At 49.5% G+C, this 22,201-nt stretch overlaps 1 protein-coding gene across 2 annotated transcripts in view; it reads right to left on the bottom strand.

The window, feature by feature from the left end:
* Positions 1-22,201, bottom strand: part of Plxna4 (plexin A4) — a 464,905-nt gene that overhangs the window by 43,286 nt on the left and 399,418 nt on the right. The window contains exons 14-22 of one of the 2 annotated variants that reach the window (XM_006991601.4): positions 21,382-21,499; positions 17,480-17,616; positions 16,240-16,404; positions 13,686-13,779; positions 13,052-13,291; positions 12,392-12,538; positions 11,584-11,818; positions 7,594-7,736; positions 44-312 (exon numbers count right to left, since the gene is read on the bottom strand). In XM_006991601.4, coding sequence (XP_006991663.1) covers positions 44-312; positions 7,594-7,736; positions 11,584-11,818; positions 12,392-12,538; positions 13,052-13,291; positions 13,686-13,779; positions 16,240-16,404; positions 17,480-17,616; positions 21,382-21,499 — 1,548 coding nt within the window. Of the gene's footprint in view, positions 1-43; positions 313-7,593; positions 7,737-11,583; positions 11,819-12,391; positions 12,539-13,051; positions 13,292-13,685; positions 13,780-16,239; positions 16,405-17,479; positions 17,617-21,381; positions 21,500-22,201 lie in introns of those variants that run through there. The other variant, XM_076566560.1, reaches the window with a different exon arrangement.

Here is a 22,201-nt window from a genome sequence, read left to right as displayed (position 1 = left end):
AAGGGTACTCTGACCCCTGCTGGCCATTGCAGGCCTCTCTCACCTCCTGAGCAGTAACTTGGGGTGGTTCTTGCTCTCCAGGTTCTTATCAATGAGGTCAGCCAGCAGCTGCTTCAGCACATCAGTGGCATACTCTAGCTTGCTCTGGAGTACCGTCATGATGAGAGAGGCCACGTTACCTCGGTCACGCATGGAAAAGCTGCGTTGAGACTCAAGAGTGCGGATGAAAGATAACAGGAAGACCTTATTGTTGATGAGCTGTGCGAAGAGCTTCAGGCCTTTCTCCACACGCTCCTGCCGGTAGCCTGGGACCTGTGGGGAGATTTCGGGTCCTAACATGAGCTGCTGGGTGCCCCATTTACTGCTTCACAGAATAGGCTCCCACTCCCTCTATTCTAGGCACAGTTGATCTGGCTAACACTACCACGTCCTTCTCTGGTGTCAGGCATGGGGCTTAGTATCTTTTCAACCTCCTTCACAGCCCACAAAGTGGAGAAGTAGCTACAGTTTTGAGACATAGCCACTAATACCAGGAGAATCAGCCACAGTTCCCAAGAAGTAGCAATGAGATTTGAACCCACCTGTGCTAGACTCTAGAACCTCAGCTCTTCCCTGATGGTCGTGCAGAGCCAATGAAGGGCTCTGACCAGAACTGCTGTGGTTTGTGTCCTGCCTGAGGGATTGCCAGGCCTGGGCTCCCAGCTAACCTAACATCCACCTGCTGGGGATGTCTTTCTGTATGCTGTGAATGTGTTGCTCTCATTGATTGATTGATAAATAAAACAGTGATTGGCCAGTAGACAGGCAGGAAGTATAGTATGGGCAGGATAAGCAGAGAGGAGAATTCTGGGAAGTGGAAGGCTGAGTCAGGAGACGCCGCCAGCCACCGCTGCCACCATGAGAAGTAAGATGTAAAGTACCAGTAAGCCACAAACCACATGGCAACTTATAGATGAATAGAAATGGGTTAATTTAAGATATAAGAACTAGATAGCAAGAAGCCTGTCACGGCCATACAGTTTATAAGTAATATAAGTCTCTGTGTGTTTACTTGTGTCTGAGAGGCTACAGGAGCCAGGTGGGCTGAAGAAAACTCCAGCTACACCCACCTCTTCCTTCTCCATCCCCAAAGGTCCTGTGGTTAAACAATCAAGATGACTGGATTCCCCTTGGACTCTGCTACCACCACACTCTGTGTGTTAGTTAAGGATTTAGTTGCTGTGAAGAGACACCATGACCATGGCAATTCTCACAATTCAATTAAGTGGGTGGTATACAGTTTCAGAGGTTTAGGCCATGATCATCGTGGCAGGACATGGTGGCATACAGGCAGGTATGGTGCTGGAGAAGGAGCTGAGATTGGAGAAGGAGCTACATCTTGATCCCCCAGGCAATAGGAAATGGTCTGAGTGTCACACTGAGCAAAGCTTGAGCAAAGGAGACCTCAAAGCCCACCCACACAGTGACACACTTCCTCCAACACGGCCACACTTACTCCAGCAAAATCATATCTCCTAATAATGCTACTCTCTATGAGCTTATGGGGGGCAATTACACTCAAACTACCACATTATGTAAGCCTGTACAAGTTCACTTATCTCTTAGGGACCTCAACTGACATACTGTAGAAAAGGAAGAGACAGGCCTCTACGGAGCACCCTGGTGTTCTCTACCCAGGGGAAGACAAAGAAGGTGACTCTTCCTTCTTCCCTGAAGGGTAGGGTATTTGGGAAATCCCCAGGAGGGTGCAATCATCTTGAGAGATACTTGTTGGCCACACTTAGCTGAGCATGGAAGACAGTCCCTGGGATGTACAGAAAGAGGCACAGAAGCCCTATTCAGAGGAACCTCAGGCTGGTGTCTCCCAGATGCCCAGCAGCAATGGAATGGATGGGTGCTCCATAGCCCTGAGAAGGAACGACCTACTACTAGCCATGGCAATGTGGCAAATGCTGTGAACACACTCAATGAAAAGGACAGACACTTGAGTGGGTTCACTCTTCACACAGCATCATTTACACACTGATTTGGGACAGGAGCGATAACTCAAGGGTAATCAGAAAGTGGTTTTCTTGGGCAGTAGGGAGGGGCACATAGATGCCTGGAGACCTGGTACTGCTCTGCCTCTTGACCTGAACAGTGGCTTGATGGGTGGGACAGGAGGGCTTTCTCGGGGACCTGTCAATCACTGTGCTCTGTAGTGATGTATGTGTGTTGCTCTGCTTGTTTGCTTGTGAGAAAACCAATGCACTCTTAGGAATGCAGCCACAGACTTGGTCCTCATAGGGATCCTTCTTGGAACACTGAGCAGCTCTTGTCTCCTTGAGTGCATGGAGGTCCTAGGGTATGGTGAGGCAGGAGAGACAGCCAGCAGAGATGCCAAGGGAGCAACTTAAGGGCTATGTCCTAACCCCTCAGGTCTTTGAGAAGGACTGTCCTGTATGGCAAAGTACAGAACACAGCTTCAGAGCTGGTCAAGCTTGGGTTAAATTCTGTCACTGTTACTCACTAGTTGTCAATGTCTTCACCAGAAGAGCATATTAGTTCTTTCAACAGCTCGTTCTATGCCAAATCCTGTTTGGACTGGTTTGGATATATTGGCCCATTTAATCCACACAATACTCTAGGGTACGGGTTCTGTTAGGACCACTGGACAGCATGAGGACATCTTCCTCAGGCTCCCAAGACAGAAGCCTCCAAGCTAGGCCATGACCCAGGCAGTCATTACTATGTCCTACCCTACCCAGGAGCCATTGCTTGGGTTCAGACAGCTCATGAGAACCCTCTTGCACTGAGTACCACACACAGCTGAGTCACAAAGGGCAGGGATTTTACCCTGCTCTGCTCCCAGGTTTCAACTGGCAAGGGCTGACGGAGGCAGACAGAGATGGCCTGTTGGCTCCAGGTCACAGAAGATGGCAGAAACAGTTATGGTCCCCGTGACTCAGAGCCTTTGTGTTCTGGATTCAGGCATAGGCAGCAGGATGGTGTCAGCTAGAGGCCAGTTCCAAGTCCCCACCTCCTCTGCAGAGGGCACACTGGGCCTCCGTCTACTCTGCTTTGAAGAGGTCTTAAGCGAGCTCTCCTGGTAGCAGGGCATTCTGGGGGTTCTGGAGTCTTAGAGGAAGCTGGTCTGTTCCCAAAGCAAGTCTTCTGTCTTTCCTCTGGCTGCAGTGCCAGTGCTTGGAAGGCCAGATAATGACAGAGCCAAGAGGATACAGTGGGGTACCAGCCAGGACACCCTGGCAGCTCATCTGTCCCTCATCATAGCCCCACCCCTGAGTCCCTCGTTGTCACAAGAGGGCCCAGCCTTGGCTTACCTTATGCCTGGTTCCTTTGGTTCCCCAGTCCATGGCGGACTGATGCAGTACTGGCAATGGAGACATGGTAGCCTCGCTCTGCCATAGGTCAGACATTCATCTACCACCTGTCTGCTTCCTCCTGACTTTTCCCCAAACCTGTGACTGCCCCCTCACACACATGATCATGCTTTACTTCCTCCCTTTTCACTGCCCCTCAGAATGATTCCTCTACTACTTGAACCAACTATAATAGATAATACTATTTACCGGCACTGTGTGCAATGCACATTATGTGTGTTCTTAATGGTCTTGCATAGGACAGTTTCTCAGAGAAATTACCACACTTGTCCCCAGGCCACCCTACTGCTAAAGGGTAGTGCTAGATTTTCAAACCCAAACTCCCTGCCTGTCACCATGTCTGCCCTTCTCCTGGACTCAAGGGCTGACTGAAAGCTAACACAGACTTCTCCCTGCAGCCTTCTTCTCCCAGGTACACCCTCCCAGCTGCTCAGGCTGTCTGTCAAAGGCAGTGGTGGCCACGAGCAGGTTTGGCAGGGCAGCATATTAGAGAGGACACTGTGACAGCCCCATGGCACCCTACTCCATGAAGACCCACTCTGAACCCATTGTGTGGGTTTCTCTTGCACCTTAAAAAATTCACATGCCTGTGGCCAGCAAGCACCTGGGGCCCAGGGCAGGACAGTTTTGGCCAACTTCCTGCAGGAAAGGTACCATGGTCAGCAGCCTAGGCTCTGGAATCAGAGAACATAGGAACTGCTTATGGAAGAGAGCTCCAACCCCTCCAGAGTCTACTGCCTCATCTATAAAATGAGAATATGAGGGTCTCCGTCATAATGTTTTATGAACACTCAATAAGATGATGCACATGAAGTACTTGGCATGCAGCATGTGCACAGGATCAGCAGCTGTTTTACTGCCTGCCTCGGCACATCCTGGGCTGCTGTGTTCTGGTCTCTGTGTGCCAGGAGTTTCTAGATATCTAACACACATCGCTGTCTGTCCTGGTGCTGGTGGCGGACATTTTCTCTCCGTTTGATAGAGTGGAGATGGAAGCGAAGTATCTTGGAAAAGGGTATCCAGACCACCATTTTCATACTTTGCTACCCCCTCCCCATGCCTGGCCACAGTCACTCTGAAACCAAATATTCTTTATTACCCAGATGGTTCTCCACTTTAGTTGAATTCTGTGCCTATAAAACTGGATTGTAAATTTTAATTGTAACCCAATAGGTTAGAATTTGGGAGCCAGTGATGGGTCAAAATCGGGAGTATGTGGCTGGCAGCTCTTTGTGTTTTTAAAGTACTGCTGTATGGCTAGGGCTAGGAAAGTCTCTTCTTCAAATGCCCCCACTTGCCCCATAGTGACCTACCAAAGCAAGAGGACATGCCCTCTTCACACTTTCTGCTGTGGTCATGTGTCCCATGAAGATGAAAGGTTAGGGAAACCCTGCTTTCACAAATGGGCTATCTCCACACCCATTGATGTAGATTTTCTTCTACGTACACGATTTAATGTTGGATATATTAAAATAACAAATCTGGCATGGTTTGGGGAGGTTAGATTTACTGGAAATGTATTCATACTGTGAATTGTGCTCTGATGGTTAAAATGAGAATCTTGTCAAACATTCCATATTAACAGTGGATGTAGAAAATTTTTTCAGATGGATAAAATGTATACCGTACAGATGTAAAGTTTTCTATGTAAAAAATTCTGTACAACTCTCTGTACAATATTGATTCTCATCTGGCATATCTAATCAGGTTATAGGTCAATAAAGTTTTTGAATTATAGAAAAAAAGGAGGAACTTTCCATAGTAAGAATAAGTTGGAAACCAACAAATAATAGTCCAATAGACGACAGAAGGCATACAAACCTAGGCTAAGGTAGGCATGGTATAGTTTGATTTCTGGGCCCAATTTTGACATGGGATTAGAAAATCCCATTTAAAAGTTGCATCCTCATGTAGACTTGGGATTTTGAACTAGCAAAATGAGGAAAATAACTCTCTATACCCTTCCTGGTTGAATTCTTAGGTTATGCCCTCTGATGCCCACAGACAGAATATCGCTCTTCTTGCTAGGACTGCTGTCTTCTCTAGGACAGACAGACAGACAGACATTCTTTCACTCAGATGTTTCCTGCACTGATACTCTATGCCAGGGTCCCTACCTTGTGGGAAGTCAGATCATAACAGTGAGGCACATAGTCTATACATCGACAACACACTCGGGCACATGGACAGTGACCTGTCTGCCAGCCACCCCAACTTCTCTGAACTAGGAACTCTCAAGCTCTTTTGTGTCCTGAGAAGTCTGGTGTCCGGGGGCAAATTAAAGTGAGGCTGAGGAAAGATGAAAGACAAGGGAAAGAGTAAGAAGGGGGAGGGGCAACGGTGATGAGTCCAAACAAGGCGATGGACAGAATGAGTGTCCTGAGAAACCTAGTATCTTTGTACATAAATATATAACACATGTATAAACACACACACACACAGTCACACACACACACACACACACACACACACACACAGACACACACACACAGAGTCATACACACAAACAGTTATACACATATTGAGAGAGACTAGAGGTTCATGGCCAGAGAGAATGTCGAGCCATTGCCTGTAGACTCTGAAAGTACTCAGTAGTGTCTATCAGTCAGAGTGGCAAGGAGAGCATCTCTAAGACAGAAATATTAGTAATATTCATTTTCTCATTACAAAATTACACACATAAACACACATGCATGTGTACGTATACACACACACACACACACACACACACACACACACACACACACACACACACATGTCTGCATCATCCAATAAGCAAGTATGGAGAAATACAGGTACTACAAGCATTGCTGTGGATGAGCAGTATGTGCTGCCATGGTACACAGCCTGCTGCAACCAACGAGACCCCAAGTGGACACTCCCTCCAACATCAGCATCTACAACACTGAGCAAAGGGTCTGTTTTCAATGTGTGGACAATTCTAAGTTGCATCGTATTTTCCATTGTTGCTTCATCTGTGTATTCTGCTTCCTCCTGATAGGCAAGCAGAGCTGAAGAACACCCAGAGAGAGTTCTGGTTATAGGCTTGCAGCCAGAAGAAAACATGAAGTCTAGCGGCCTTGATTATTCTACTTCTGACTCTGCCCCTAGCAGCTGTGTGTACTAGCCACTCACTGGGCTTCTCTGCCCTCTTTCTTTGCTCACCCATAAAATGGGTTCACCTCATCCTGGGAAGGTAGATGGCTGAATGCATAGAAAGTACTTAAGGAATTTTAATGTCTCACAACTTCTAATGATCATCCCTCAGGATTCTTATTTTTCTCCCTTTTCCTCATTCATCATCTTTTCACTTTTCTCTGGTATTTATCTTGGTAAGCCATTCTAAAGTCCTTTTGGAAGAGAGTGTAATATGAATATATGCATAATTGAGCTGGTGTGCTGGACAGTAAATGGGAGGTTGGGGGTCCCTGATAGCAGTACAACAGTGGGGTTTTTTATCATCTCCACTTCCACCTCATATATCACTCGTCTTCCCCAAGGAAGCATCACATGGTAAAATCCCTTATATATTTATTGAGCACCAATTAATTAGCAAAATCCTTTATACTGTGGTTTACTAAAAACCTAAGTCTGTGAACTGCCCATGTTTATCTGGCATAATTTTTGGTTGTGCATACACTGGATTGGTTTGAATGAGAATGGCTCCCATAGGCTCACATATTTAAATGTGTGGTCCCTAGCTGGTGGCACTGTTCAGAAAGAATTAAGGGGTATGACAGTATAGGTGGGCTTAGTGGTTTCAAAAGCCAGTGCCAGATCCCAGTTAGATCGCTCTGTTTCATGGTTGTTGCCTTAAGATGCAAGCTCTCAGCTAACGCTTTAGCACCTTGCCTGCCTGCTTGCTTCCATGCTTCTCACCGTGATGGTCATAGTCACCTTCTGAAATGGTATGTCCCAGTAAATGCTTTCTTCTATTAGTCATCTTGGTCATGGTGTCTTATCACTCAATAGAAAAGTATCTAAGATATACATGCATAGTTTTTCTTGGAAGAGGGTTCTCTCTACCCATTCAATCTTGTAAGACTCCAAAGCCCCACTGAAACCTGTGCTCTGAGGCTCCCTGTTTTGGCCCCCTCTCTACCAGGGAACTGGCAAGATGTGCTATCTCCCTGGCCTCAGCTTTCTCACTTCTGAATCAGGATGCTGGGCTTCCTGCTATAATATCAGCATAGGGATGGGTACCGATTCTTACCTCAAGGTCGCGTAGCACAGGATGGTCTTCAATCCCTGGGAAGAGCACCCGCATGGTGTAGGTCCTGTAGTCCAGGAAGGGAATCCCAGCTCCATCCAGGTCACTGGTAAGCTCATGGATATCGGTCTGCAGCTCTGCAAAAGCTAGCACAAAGGGAAGTCTGTGAGGGGTCTGGGATGACCGCTCACTAGGTAACGTGCTTGCCTTGTAAATATGAAGACCTGAGTTTGAGCCCTACAACCCTGGTTAAAAAAAAAATCCCTGGGCATGGTGGCACACACCTTTAATCCTATCATTTAGGCCAGACAGGAGGCTGCTGGTGCTCACCAGCATGGTTTAAAATACCAGGTGGACAGAGTCTGAAGAAAATAGCTGAGAAGCCTGTGAGATGCTGGCTGGGGCCCAGCCTAAGAGTTACCTCTCTGAGAATGTTGAGAACCCTCACCCAGGTCCCTGGGGGTGTGATCTGTGGACCTGTGCATGAAAGAATGATAGACCTAGATGGATTAGCATGGGGGAAAGCTGATCTGGGGCCTCATGTCTTTCAAACAGCAAAGGGATGGAAAGGCTGCCCTCGGACCTGTAATGCCATTGGAGTCAAAAGAGAAAGGGCTCTGGTTTGTAAAGCATGTTGGCAAGGGAACTGTAAAAGGGCAGGAGGGCAGAGGGACAGAACAGAGAGATGAGCCTATGCCTAGAGATGCACTTTGAACTGGGTTTTCTTAGCACAGTCGAGAACAATTTCTTCCAATAAAAAAAGCGTTTGGGCATCCAATTCTGGATCACGTAGTTCTCAGAACTCAAACAAGCCTTGGGCAGAGGGCCTGCCACTCTAACCAATTTCTTCTGCACAGACACGAAGGGGGACACCTTTGCGCTTCTTGCCTCAGTGCAATGCTCTCTGGCGGTGGGTTATAATTGCATGTAGGCACTGCTGTCTGTGAGAGCAGCTCAGGCCTCCAGATGGATGCAGTCGCAAGGCCCCAGCTGGCCCCTAGGAAAATCTGGCATGTGACAGAGCCCAGAGCCAAAGCTGTCATACTCCATCCTGGCACAATGCCCCCCGAGGCCATCCTCTGCCGCCTCAGAGCTGCAGCTGCTAGTCCTGCTAAGCTGTGGCATTCTCCTTGGTGCATGCCCTCCCCATCTCTGCATGCATACATGCATGCACATACATGCACACACATGAACAGATTGTATTGACACACACTGACAAAGAACAAGTCATGGTTGTTGCCTAACCAATGTTTATTTTCATTATATAAACTTAAGACTAGGAAAAAAAGAGAAGTTGGCGGGTTCAGACGGGATTCACAAGCTCAAAGGGCCCTAGGGACATCAAAGAGCAAGCCTAGTGCCCAATGGGATACCATGACATGTAAACATGACACAAGTACCCTGAACTGCACACAGGGTCTCGCATTGTCTGGTGACTATGGGAGAATTGACGTGAGGTCTGTAGGTTTCCATGAGTCTTGATACCAGGAGAGCCCCGAGGCTCACTGGTAAGGATAGGGGGCTAAGTTGGACACTAGCAGACCTGCAACCTCTTCTGGTGCTCCCTTCCTAGTGGCCCTGCTCCCCTGTTCTGTTACATGGGGGCTGGAGTTCTTGTCATGCAGTGTGACACCAGAGGCAGAGGCCCTCATGCTCCTGAACACACTCCGGTGCATGTGAGCAACTGTGTGTGCATAAAGGAAGCCAGGAGGCCTCCCTGACATGCACTGTCACAAAGCCTAACAAGCATGTCTTGATGGTCGATCTTCATTGCTAGCTTGAGTGGACTGAGACGTGCCTAGGAGATTAGTGTAACTTATCTCTGGGTGTGTCTGTAAGGGCCTTTTCAGAAACAACTAGATAGTAATTTTCAATGGATTGACTCATCCCTTGATGGATTCGTAATGTGATGGTGCTGTTGGGAGGGCTTCAATTTATGGAAGGTGGGGCTTGGGATCACGGGACACTAGTGACGAGCTGTCCTTGGGACTGTATCTCGCCATAGCCCTTTCTGTTTCTGCTCTTCTTTGCTCCCTGGCAGCTGTCAGTTAAGCACTCCACCATGCTCCCCCTGCTCCATGATGGTTGAACCCTCTGAGAGTATGAGAAAAGAAACCCTCCCTCCTTAAAGTTGGTTCTGTTGGGTTATTCGATCACAGTATTGTAAGCTGACCAACATACCTGTGCATATCTGGAGTAAAGAGCACATACCTGTATCTGTGTAATTGGAGAGGTATGCATGAGCAGGAGTGGGGTGCACAGGTGTGAGTGTGTGCCTGTTTTAACTTGTATAAGAGCATGCAAGTGAGGATGCAGAGTGGGAATCTGTGTTTGCACATGTGTGTGCCAATATATCCAAAGCTCAGGTCTGGGCTGATGTCTTCTAGTATAGGCATGGATAACTTCTTGGCTGACAATGAAATCTCCACACAAACCTTGCCCTGGGCCCGAGCTGTCTCATAAACATGCAGAAGTTGCCTTGGCATCCTGGAGAATGCCTCCATGGTCCACCCTGCATGTCCTTTGCTATAAGATGCCTGCTTCCATCCCAGCAGCATAAGTGTCCCCAGCCAGAAGCCATGGTCCCCATGGGACTCCATGGGTTTCTGCCTGCTGAGCCTTTCTTCCTCAGGGAGCTTCTAGAGGAGCCTGGCATCCCCGCCCCCTCCACTGCCACCACCTCCTCCTGATTGGACTGCTTCGCTGGCCAGGAGGAAAAGGAGGGAGTCAGGTTTGATGGGTCTGCAGTTTCCTTTAAGCCTCCAACATTCAAAGCCTCACGCCTGCCACACATAAAAGAGATTCTAATCACTACACCTAATTAGAGGGAAGAGTACATTGCAGAGAAAAAAATTAAGCAGTGTAAATATAATAAAAGGCAGTAATTAACAGTCCCACAAGGCAGATGCCAGGAAGACAGCTGAAGGATGCGGAGATGGGATGGAGCCTTGTCCCCATAAAAGAGGCGGAGCTTCCCCAGCGGGAACCTGCACTAGGCTGGAGCCCAGGTACAGGGCTGGATTAACACTGGGTGCATATTACCCACTGAGAAATACCTCAGCTCCTTCCTCCCAGGGTGGGCTTACAGAAGGATCTCCTGAGACTCTGCCAGCTAAGCTGCCTTCTTGGGTTTGACACTGCTCATCTCCCTTCATGGTGGCTCGTGTACATTTTTCAAATACAAGCTGTGAAACGCACTTCCTTTGAAATCACAGATCAACCCTACAAAATTCCCTTCCTGCTGACAGAAGAGAACTGAGGACTGCTTGCATGAATCATGGGGAGACACCCCCAGGTCCTCCCTGGAGGAGACTGTGGCCACCACCACCACCCCCCACACACACCAGAGTTCTGCATCTGGACACTGTTCTTGGTGTATAAAGGATCTCAGGAACGTATCTGGAAGGAGTAGAGAGAAAACCAGAGGTGGATTGCTAGACAGGGCTTTGGTCTGGGACCCCAGCTAAGCTCTGAAACTGGCAGAAAGGTTCTGATGGTAGAATGCCCAGTCTGTGAGGCCACCTATTGCATCCCAGCTTGCTGGCCTGTAAATAGGAGGCACACACACATATAGCACCCACACACACACACACACTCACACAAGTGCATACATGTATACACACAATCTCCAGCACTGCCTGCTGTAGTCTAGTTTGCTGGCCTGTACACAAAAGACACAAACACACAGTGTACATTTGCATACACAACTGCCACCCACTGCAGCCCCACCTGTTGGGCTAACGCACTTACAAACACAAATATAAATATACACATTCATAACATTCAGCACTGACGGATGCTGCCCGGTCTGGTTGGCATTGTAAAGAGGCACATATGTGTATAGACATACATGCATTGACTTGCAGGTGCTTACAGCATACACAACCTCTAACACTACCCACTGCCACCCAGCCTGCATGTTTGTATATGATAAGCACACACGTGTACACACACAGACCCCACACCAGGCGTCAGCGCCTGAACATTCAGTACCTTCCTTGCACTCCAGGGCCACACGGGACTCGAGGTTGTCCATCTGCATCTGGAGACGCTTCAGAGTGAGGTCACTTTCCCGGGACTTGCGTTTGTAGGCGATGAGCACCGCCACGATGAAGATGATGAGGAGACCACCAGCCACTGCGATGCTGACGATGGCGGGCAGGCTGAGTGGGCTGTCCGGGGCAATGTACACCATGCCAGGGGAATACTCCATGCCACCCACCCGTGCCTGTGGACACAGAGAAGAGAGGGATGGTAGCAGAGCAGACTGGGGAAGAGTTCTAAGTCAGAAGGAGAACGTGATTGCCCATGAGATGCACCCCCTTCCATCAGAAAAATAGAAGAGAGAGTATAGACAGCAGAGACCACCCTTCAACCAGAAAATGTGTCTATCCTCTCACGTGGGAGGACACAGTCATCATATGGAAACAGCTCACAGCTGTACTGTAAAAACAGTGACCTAGCACCAACATCTAAGACTACCCTGCCATTTAGAGTTGGGAGCTAAGACATAGAAATAGCATCAAGGACCACCCTACACCAGCGATGATCCTCGTCTTAAAGGCTCTCTTGATCCTAACAGACAGTTGAGTATCACCCCATTTAATGTTCTGCCCTTGCTGTACCCACCAGGACAGAGGGGGTGACAATACACAAGAAGTTGACTAGTGGGACGGGAAGATGGAAACCGGTCTGGGGTGAGCTGGGAGGAAAGCTCACAGTAGCCCAGCTGTAGCTGAGCCACTCTCCCCCAGTGCCCCTCATGCCTGGTCCACACACAGTGAGATCCCAGTAGCCTCACCATCACTTTGTGCCTGCCGATGAGGTTGGGAGACTCGCAGAGAAGCTGTACGTCTGACACCGTCACGGTGCATGGCTTCTCTCCAACCAGCACGGTGTAGTTCAGCTTCACATTGCCTCCAGCCACAGGTGGGATCAGGTTCTTGCCCTGAACAGACAGGAAAAGCCCCCATTCCCAACCCCGAGTCAGGACCACAGCTGCTAGTGGCTGCCGGGGCCTCCGACCCAATGTCCTATCTTATGGACGAACTGGGGAAGAGGCCACCATCAGCAAGAAGTCCAAAAGATTGGTACATGTGTTAGATGTGGTGTGATAGGAGTTCAGTCCCTAGTACTGTAAGAGAGAACAGGACCTTTAAGATGTGGAGCTTGATGGAAGATCATGACTTCCCCACGTCTTAAAGGTCCTCTCTGGTTCTCTTGTCTATGTGCTCCTGCTAGAAGATCCTCATAAAAACTAGGACTACTATTGGTCTTTCATTTTCCAGAACAATGAGGCAAGTTAACTTTTTTTTTCTTTATAAGTATCCAGCATCAAGTATTTTGTGACAATAACAGGAAACAGACTAATACATTAGACATCCTAGTATCCTCTCTTCCTCCCAGTAATTGACAATTAAATCTTATGACAATTAAATTATGAAAAGCTTTTCTGGAATACCTTTAGGATGATGGGGGTGCCAGGCTTGAGCTCCAGGATTCCTGAGGGACTGAAAGCCTCAAACACAGGGTTAGGATAGTAGGTGAAGTTGGTCTTGTTGAGAATTAACAGAGACTGGACATTGTCCAGGATGAAACCAAATTCTTCAGGCCTTTCAGTAAGATCTGATTGGTGGTCAGGACCCAGGGCAAGGGCTGGAGCCTGGCAGGTCATCTCAGTAGCATTCAGGACCTCACAGATCTACAGGAGTCAGAGAAGGGGGACAATGAGAAATATCTCCACACCAGGACTTCCGGTGTACCATCGATGCTACATGGGGTTCATATGGGAGGATGATGGAGGAGGGCACCAAGTCACACTCTTGGCTACTACTCACAGATCCCACCCTGCAGCTCCTATTTCTGGATTTGCCCAGTGTGAATGTGGCAATGATTAGGTATTTTCTAAACTGGGTAAGAATAGTAGGGTGATAATGGAACCCCGTGAACTGTGGATGTAATTGGTCTCTTAGGCCTATAGCCCCAAAAGCTGAAAATATGGTCATATTAATTCCCCTATCCTACCATCCCAGGACTTGGAGGTATCCCATGCCATGAGTCATTGTATGTAGGCAAGGACCTGCCAATGGACTCACATTGATGTGTTCTTTCCCTCCATGCTTGGCACGGATCTGGGGGTTCTGTATGAGGTCCAGGTGAGTTCCCCAGACAGCGATAGGTGTGTTCCCACTGCCCAAAAAGAAAGAAAGGAGTGTGTGAACCACAGCCACAGGAGATGTAATGGCCATGACAGCAATGGTTATCAGGGTGAGCCACGACAATAAGGATGAGGAAGCACAGTTGTGTCCTTGGAGACAAGGAGGAAAAGCCAACTGTAATAACAAGAGTATCTCAGAAGCCCAGAGGGAGGGCAGTGGTGAGCAGATATCCATATTGTCCCTTGCCGGGCCTCTCATGGAGGCCCAGGTGACAGCACAGCCCCTTAGTTCTCCGAGGCTTCCAGACTGGAGCTAGCTGTTTTAGTCCTGGATTCTCCTCCCCTGATCCTCTCCACTCTCAATCCTGTTCTAAAGTAAGCTCCCAGCAGAACCTCCAGTGTTGAAGCACATCTGTTTTCCATGGCAATTGTGCTACAATTTTCCTGCTTGGTGGCTTCAGTCCAGCTGAGACCTATGAAAGCCATGGCCCAGGTCCAGACACCTCTTCCAAGATTACGAGTGTGACATGCTCTGAGACTCAAGTCTCCTGAGCCCTGGAGTGACACAGGACAGAGATGAGGGGGACTCAGGTGACTCACTTCAGTGTGGCCTCTCAAAGGATGCTATGTTCTATGCCTGGGAAAGCTGAGAAGCTGGTGGGGAGGGTGGGAAGCCCTGTTCTTAGCTATGTCCTACTTGGACTAGAGTGAGCATGACCTGATTGTTAGTCAAGGGAGCATCATTGGCAAACATCCTGCTGTCCAAAGCAGGGCTTTGTAGGTAAATTCCTTCTAAACTTAGCAGCTAGGATTCTTTGTCACCTGTGCTCACATGGGTTTCTATCACTCTATCTACTTTCCCGTCTTTAAACTTCCCATTACTTCTCTCTCATTGAGTGATTCTCGCGTGCATTCATGAGCTCACATGCACGCACATACTTCCAGGGGTGCCTGCAGGATTCCTCCTACACAGAGCACAGTTCAGATGAGTTGCTGGTATCTAGCCTCTCTGTCCCCAGACTTCCCAACCACTAATTCTGCGCTCAGTAGAAAAAGATCCCATCATTGTCCTGAAACAACCCAGGCACTTACAGGAAGCTCAAATCCCACACATGGTACAATGCCCACTTCATCCTCAGATTTCCTTAACTTAAGCAAAAATGCTGGCAGTCTAGAATGTGTGTCCAGCCCCCCTCGTGGCACGAGTGTGTCTTGGGGCACTGCTGAGTGCCAGGAAGATGACACCTTTATTTCTGAGACAATATGAAGGGAACCCGAATTCAGCAAGGCCATGGATGTCCCAGAGTATCACTGCCTAGCTTCTTGAGTGAGACACAAAGGCCTGTGTCACCTTTCTGAATCACCAGGCTCTGAGGCCAAGGCCTGGCATGGCTCTGAAAGGCTGTTTCCCCCATGCCTTAGCTAAGGACAGCCAATGGCCTTTCTCATCCCAGCAGTCAGGCTGCCTCTCTCTGGTCTTCAAGCAGAGGGTGGCCAACTATTTCTCTGAAGGGCCAGGCAGTAAATATTTCAGGCTCCACAGGCCATATGGTCTCTGTCACAATTACTCAACTCTGTGCAGTCATGAGAAAACAACTGTAGACAATACAACCAGTGAGCAGAGCCATGTGCCAATAAAATTTTATTTATAAAAATTCAGGCAACCAGTCAAGTATGGCCTTTGGGTCCCTGGTCTAAGTTTGGCCCCCTAGACTAGGCTTGCCCCTGCCTCAGCCAGCCCAGAGCATTGCTTTATTCTGTCTTCACTAACTTCTCCAGCCCTGGGGCTCCTCCTGGCTGGAGTTGACAGTGGGGAGCACCGAGCAGGGGACAGGTGGACAATAAGGTGATGTTAAGGTCACCTGTCGGGTAAGCAACATGGACTGAACCCATTCCTTCCCAACCCAGGTCTTCACTGTGCTCTCCAATGCAGCCCAGAACAGCGGCTTCCCAATGGTCTCCAGGGGCCTCCCAGAAAGGACAGCCTCCGTGGAGCCTTCTCATCCTGATAAGTCCTCCAGGCCTGGAAAAGTGGACATGGTCAGGTGCCTGCAGCTCCATCTCTGAAGGGAGGCTCTGTACTCCTACACCCTAAGGGTCCTGCAGTCTCTCAGTCCCCAGGAGAATCCTCCTAACGCTGGATGTCCAGGAAGAGCCATGGCTTGCCCCGCTGAACTACCGAAGTGCTGGACGGGGTCTAGGGAGACGTGTGCTCTTCCACCTCCTGTGTCATTTGGCTTTAGTGCATTTGTGTTGGGCGCTGGGGAAGAAGCGAGAAATGGGGCCCAGGCTCTGCCTGGCTGAGTCTGTTATTTGAGAGGAAGAAAGGCAAGCGGGCAGCAGGGCTGGGGAAGAGCAGGGCTGGGGAAGGGACACCTGGGAAGAGGCCTCAGTCTCCCGGGTCACTGGTTTCTCTTGGGCTTTTGAGAGCTGAGAAAGAGAAACCGAGGCCTAGAGGCAGGGGGGGAGGTTGAGGGGATGGGTCCTCCTACCTGACAATGCTCCACTCTGGCTCAATACGCACGATGGTGGGGTCCTCCACATACTGAAAGACCAGGTCCTGTCGGATCCTGGCCCTGTCCACCTGCACAGTCACCTTCATGTCCAACACCTCATCTGAGGATGTAGTGTTACAGATAATGTAGGATGGCGAGCGCCTGGAAAGGAAGGCAGAGCATGGGCTCCTAGGTATTAAGCAGTGGTCTGGGGTTAACCCCTTTCTGGGCACATCAGGTTTCACAGAAGTAAGGGGTGGGCACTGTCATAGATAGAAGCTCACAAACCAAGGACAAGGGTCAACCTTTGGAAAGGCTCCTCTGAGCCTACCTTTCAAATAGGCCTGGTCTTTGGGCTGTCCTTGACTCTAGCCCCTGCTCCAATTTTAGCAAGAATCTAGCTACCTAAGTCTGGCGAGGTGCCTTCCTCCATGTCTCACTCCTGCCTTGCCTGAGATGAGAATCCCCTGAAGTGAGTTTGGTGGCCCCTTGCCACCTCCTCCCTGTGACTCTGAGTCCTGGGCTCTGGCTATACTTGTGGTGCTAGGGTTGAACTCCACCTCTGCCCTCTTCTGAGTTGCAGCCCTACTGCAGCGGCTTTGAGCCAAGTCACCCTCACACGCTCACTAAGTAATGGTTTCTTGGATAGCAGTAATGCAAGACCCCCGGCTGGTCTGACTTTGAATCTGCAAGGTTCTTGTCATAACCTACTCTAGGAACATCTATCTCTGGACTTGGGCTCAGATCGGTCACATCTCCCACAGCATTCCTTGGATGGGCTCCCTGTGGCCCCTACTCCAGGCTCCTGGCTAGGTAAGGTATAACCCTTCGGGCTGCAGACCCAGCTAGGCAGAAGGAGGAAGGCCTTGCCCCTGTTGGCTCAGCCTTGGCCTTCTGGGATTGCCTGTTTAGAGCAGATGGGGTGGTCCCAAGCAGCTCCCAGTAGGAGAGGCTCTGCCCCTTGAAGGGGCATCAGCTGCTGGTTCCAAGCTGGATGCTCAGTGGTGCTCCCATCCTCTGCGAAGGGTACATCCTAGGACACCAAGCTGAACTGTGAACAGCAGCATGGCACCTCCCCACTTTCCATGGAAGACAGGGCTGGTATCTACTGTCTTCCCCCAAAGAGAGCAAGAGTGAAAGCTTTGGGAGGGACTTGCAAAAGTCAGCCTGGGGAAGGGGCAGTTTCTGTTCATCTCTGTGGGAACCCACATTTCCCTCCTCTGGGCCCAGGGGTTACCTGTGGAAGAGGCACGGCTGGCTCCCGAACATCACCACCACATTGCTGCCTGCATTCAGGTTGGTGCCCGTGATGGTAACTTGTGTGCCCCCGGACATGGGTCCCCGGCTGGGCTTCAGGTCTGCGAGGGTCAGAGTCTGCATAGAAAAGAAGAGGACTGAGACATGCTGGGATAGGAGGAGGAGGCTGGGTCAGGCCATAGGCAGTGCCCCACGGTCTACCCAAGAGCTGCCATCTAGAATCTACTCGTGTGGCCTCGCCAAGCCATTTTGTATTCATGTGCGAATAGAGCTTTCATCTCTACGTGAATAATAGTGGTCATGAGAGCTGCTGTGTACTGGTTTTTTTTATTTTTTTTGTGACAGCCTTTATCTCTAGTGATATAGACATATGTATGTCTATAATTATCCAGTCAGCGATTTTTAAAAATGGCTATCGTTATTTCACAGATGAGACTCAGAGGGGTTAACTAAGTTCTCTGAGGTCACATGGCTAAAAAGTACTGCAGTTGAGACCTGACTCCAGAGCCCTGGTCTCTAGCCACGACTCCAAGAGACAGAGAAGGGAACCTGCCATTGCCAAAGGTCTCTTCTGGGAACCCTCCAGTGGCCAGAGCATGGGGCATGTGAAGACTGTGCCCAAGAGATCTTTGAAGGCCTGTCAAGCCCCCTGCCCTGACTGGAGGTGAGGAGCGGGCTGGGTGGGGGCTGGGAGCAGAGCCCCAGACAGTAGGGGATTTGGAGTTTGCAGTTTGTGCCTTCATTAGCATTTTAATGGAAAAACTTTCCCTGGTCCCAGGTGAGAAGCCTGTATCTGCATTTAAATGAAGATTTCTCTTTCCCTTCCCCAGCTACAGTTCCTGAAAGAACTCTGTGCTGAACCCACTGGGTTCACAAGGCCATGGGTACTCTCCCTCAGGAGGCCTCCTTTGGGGGCCAGCAAACCCACCCACCTGCCATGTACCCAGACCCCAGAGAAAGGCACACTGATGGCATTCACCTGGAGACACTCACTGACCTTGGCTCCATGTTTCCTCAGCTAGGTTTGAAATCCTGGCTTTATGACTGAACAGTCAAGGAGAAGGGACTTTTGATATCTTGCTGTGTGACTCTGGGCAAGATAGTCAACTTCTCTGGTCACAGAATTGGGGAATTGAGCCCTAAAGCGGTTATCTCCAGGACCCATGACAGTTTTCTTGTTCAATAAACTATAATAATCAGCTATTTCCAAAGGGTGGCTCTGCCCCACTGGCCTCCCCGGAGAGGAAACACCCAGTCTGTCTGCTGGTGCCCGGTGCCCCAGGGCCACGGAGAAGGTTCAGAGTCAAAACCTGGGAAGGACCAGAGCTTGCCTCATTGCAGTGGTGTTTTGCAGGGCCTGGCTGGAAGGGGTCTGTTACGGGTGGGAGAGAGTGTTATGGAAACATGTTTTAGACTTGTGAGAAACGATTAATTATTCAACTCATGCTTCATAAATATTTCACGGTGGGTTTGCACGGGAAATCAAAGTCTGAATTATTTGCCAGCTCTTCACTTGGCTCCATGAACGAACAGACTAGAAGGGAGAGGGAGAAGGCGCATTCCCAGCATGGAGACCTCCTGGGACAGGGCTGGTGGCGGGCCAGGAGCACTGATCTGGGCTTTGACATTCGTCTGACTAACCTACACATCAGAGCCTGGTTTGATTTGTGGAGAGAAGCTGAAGGAAACCCAAGTTTGTCCCTGAGGCAGGAGAGTGGGGCAGAGAGTAAGGCCTGGGAGGCCTTACATGAAAGATTGCAAAATTAGTAAGGGAGAAAAACCTGTTAGCAAAGCTGAAGGCTGAAAACACTACCAACTGAGGAGGGGGGAGGGGGAGGGGAGGGAGGGAGGGGAGGGCAGGACCCAAACTGTGGAGCCACCAGTACAGGCACAGAGGCACCAGCATCTGTAGGTGACCTGTGCACCATTATAATACCAACACCCCCTTCCCCCATCTGTGGAGATTTGAGCCCCTGAGATACATGAAACTGGATGGAGAATTAAAGGTAACAGAGCAGGTGTGAAAAAGCCCAAATGGCCCCCCAAAGCCTGTGAAATGAGACATAAAAGCCACACAGTGGGCTCCAGGCTAAGCTTGTAAACTTTCTCCCTGCCCCAGACAGCTCCCGCCCTTGGAAGCGTATCATTTTCTAATAAACCCGCTTCTGTGGCTATCCACATCTGTCCGATTCTTGGTTCCAGGACATAAGAATCTGGAAGTCACGGTGACGCTCACTGAACTCTACTATATCCCCTAATCTTGACACCAGAAAAGGGCTCTCAGCACACCCCAGAGCACCAGAAGTCCCCAGAGGAGCCTGGGGAAAGCTATCCCAGGACCCCACAGGAGAGGGCTTTCAGGGTGGTGCTTAAGAAGTGGCCCCTCCCCACAAGCCACCTAGCTGAGAGGAGAGGAAGACAGTGAGGCCTCTAGGCCACTCAGAAGCATGCTTAGAAGGTGAGTTTGTCTTTTCTCCTGACCCTGTGAGACTCATGAGGACCTCCTCTTTTCATTCCCACTGGGAAACACCTACCCTCCAAGACTCTACCCCTAAGTGAACATGGAGCGGAGGAAGATACTGGGGTCCCCAACATCCTTCCTCCCTGAATTTCTACCCTAGAGGATGTGTGGCACCAGGCCATTTCCTTAGAAGGACCCTTCAACTAGGAAAGTGACATAGGTCATTGAGCAAGGGACCAGGGTGCTTGCCTTACTGTAGCAGCTACTTAAGTTGTTTCTCATGGCCTCTTGGCTCCTACTGCCCTCCCCTCCCCCCCCTCTCCCCCCTCTCCACTCCTGTGTTTGGGTGTGAGTCCATGGGTCAGTTTTATGCTAAGGAAAACACCTGCCAGGCAAGTTCCACATGGAAATAAGAGGCCAACTTGACACACACTGCCTTCCATTGCTTCTTCCATGAAACTTTGCCTAAATACCCCAGATTCAAGAACACCTTGCCCCACGGTAGACATAAGCCTGCAGGTGTACCTCGGTTTTCCCGAGTGAGGGAAAAACATGCCAGCTGATAAATGGTTATCAGTAGAAGAAAAAGGAAGAACCAGAAGGGAGGGAAGGATGAAGGAAGGAGTAAAGGAGGAAGACTTCCTAACATCAGCCACACAGGCTCTTTGGAAGATCTAAAATGGAAAAATGGAGGGCTCAAGGCCAGGAGATTTCACCCCCTTCCCCAAAGCTGTGAGCTGGGCAGGCTTCTGCAGGCCTGGAAGGTTCAGGAGGGAATTTGAGTAGCTTGAGTGGTTGGGGTGAGGCCTGGGCGAGGTTATGGTAAGGAGACTGGAGAATGGAGGGATGGGAGCTGGGAGCCAGTGTGTGACTAGGGGGAATAGAGGGGGCCCACAGGTGGGACTAGGTACAGGACAGGTGAAAAGGAGGCTAAGAAGGCCTCGAGAGGGCAGTGGGTGGGCAGGAAAAGATGGCAGGCTGTTCATGATGGGATAAGGTGTAAGGGGGGTAGGGGTTGGTAGGGATAGCGGTGAGGTTGGCTAACACAGAAAATGGCACTACATGAGATGGAGACTATATGATTTCACCATACCGTGAGAGACATACAAATATCATTCTCGTTTTACAAATGAAGAAACTAAGGCACAGAAAAGTTAGTCAGCTTGTCTGAATTCTCCCCATCAGAAAGTGGCTGAGTCTAGACACAACTCCCAGGAGTTACTCTGCTGCTTGGCCACCCAGGAGACACTGGGACCCAATGGCCAACATTTGAATCTAGGTCTTTGAGACACCAAGGCTGTGCTCCTATTCTGTGGGGGTCCCATGAACATAGGTGGTGGGTGCAGGCCCTGCTCTGCACTGATGGCCATAAGATTTGCTGCAATCTGCACCCAGGCAGGCCTTTGGCATCCAGGACTCACCATGAAATAATAGAGCTGTGAGGAGCGGGCCATGAACTCAGGTCGACACACAGCCACACAGATCTCCACGAAGCCTGCATGCTGGCTGGGCTTGGCCTCTCCCATCTCACACACGATCCTATAGGAGCAAAGGAGAGACCTCATGAGCCACAGGACCATAGTCTAGGCCCACAGTGAGCCCAGAGAGGTAAAGGGATCTGTATGAGCTCAACAAGTGGTCCAGAACTCAGATCCGACCTTAGGTCCTCAAGTCTCTTCTTAGGAGCTCCTGCTCCCACCATCTGGGCTGCCTCAGTGATGTATGTCTCCTCCCAGCCATTCCAAGTTCTATGCCAGGAGAAGAGACCCTTCCATGTGTGTATACAAAGGAGGGTTTGGTATAGTTACTAGTGCAGAGGTGTGTGTGTGTGTGTGTGTGTGTGTGTGTGTGTGTGTGTGTGTGTGTGTATGTGTATGTGTGTGTGTGTTTTCCATCTCACAAATGAAGAAACTGAGACCCGGAAAAGTTAGGTAACTTACCCACATATTTATATGTTTAACATCATGGAATCAAATCTATGGAATCAACCAACCATAGACCAAAAATATGGCAAAGCAGATTTTATTCATATTGAATATGTGCAGGCTACCCTTTTTCTTTTTAAAAATTATGTTTTATTTTTATTTTATGTGCGTGAGTATATGTCTGCACGTCTGTCTGTGCACCATGTGCATGCCTGGCTCCCATGGAGGTGAGACAAGGGCATGAGGTCTCCTGGAACTGGAGTTATAGATGGTTTTAAGCAACCAGGTCAGTGCTGGGAACCAGTTGGGGTCCTCT

Source organism: Peromyscus maniculatus, chromosome 3, assembly GCF_049852395.1.
Source record: "Peromyscus maniculatus bairdii isolate BWxNUB_F1_BW_parent chromosome 3, HU_Pman_BW_mat_3.1, whole genome shotgun sequence".
Classification (NCBI taxonomy): Eukaryota; Metazoa; Chordata; class Mammalia; order Rodentia; family Cricetidae; genus Peromyscus; species Peromyscus maniculatus.
Note: the sequence above shows the minus strand (reverse complement) of the source record. Positions and strands in the feature narration are given on the sequence as shown.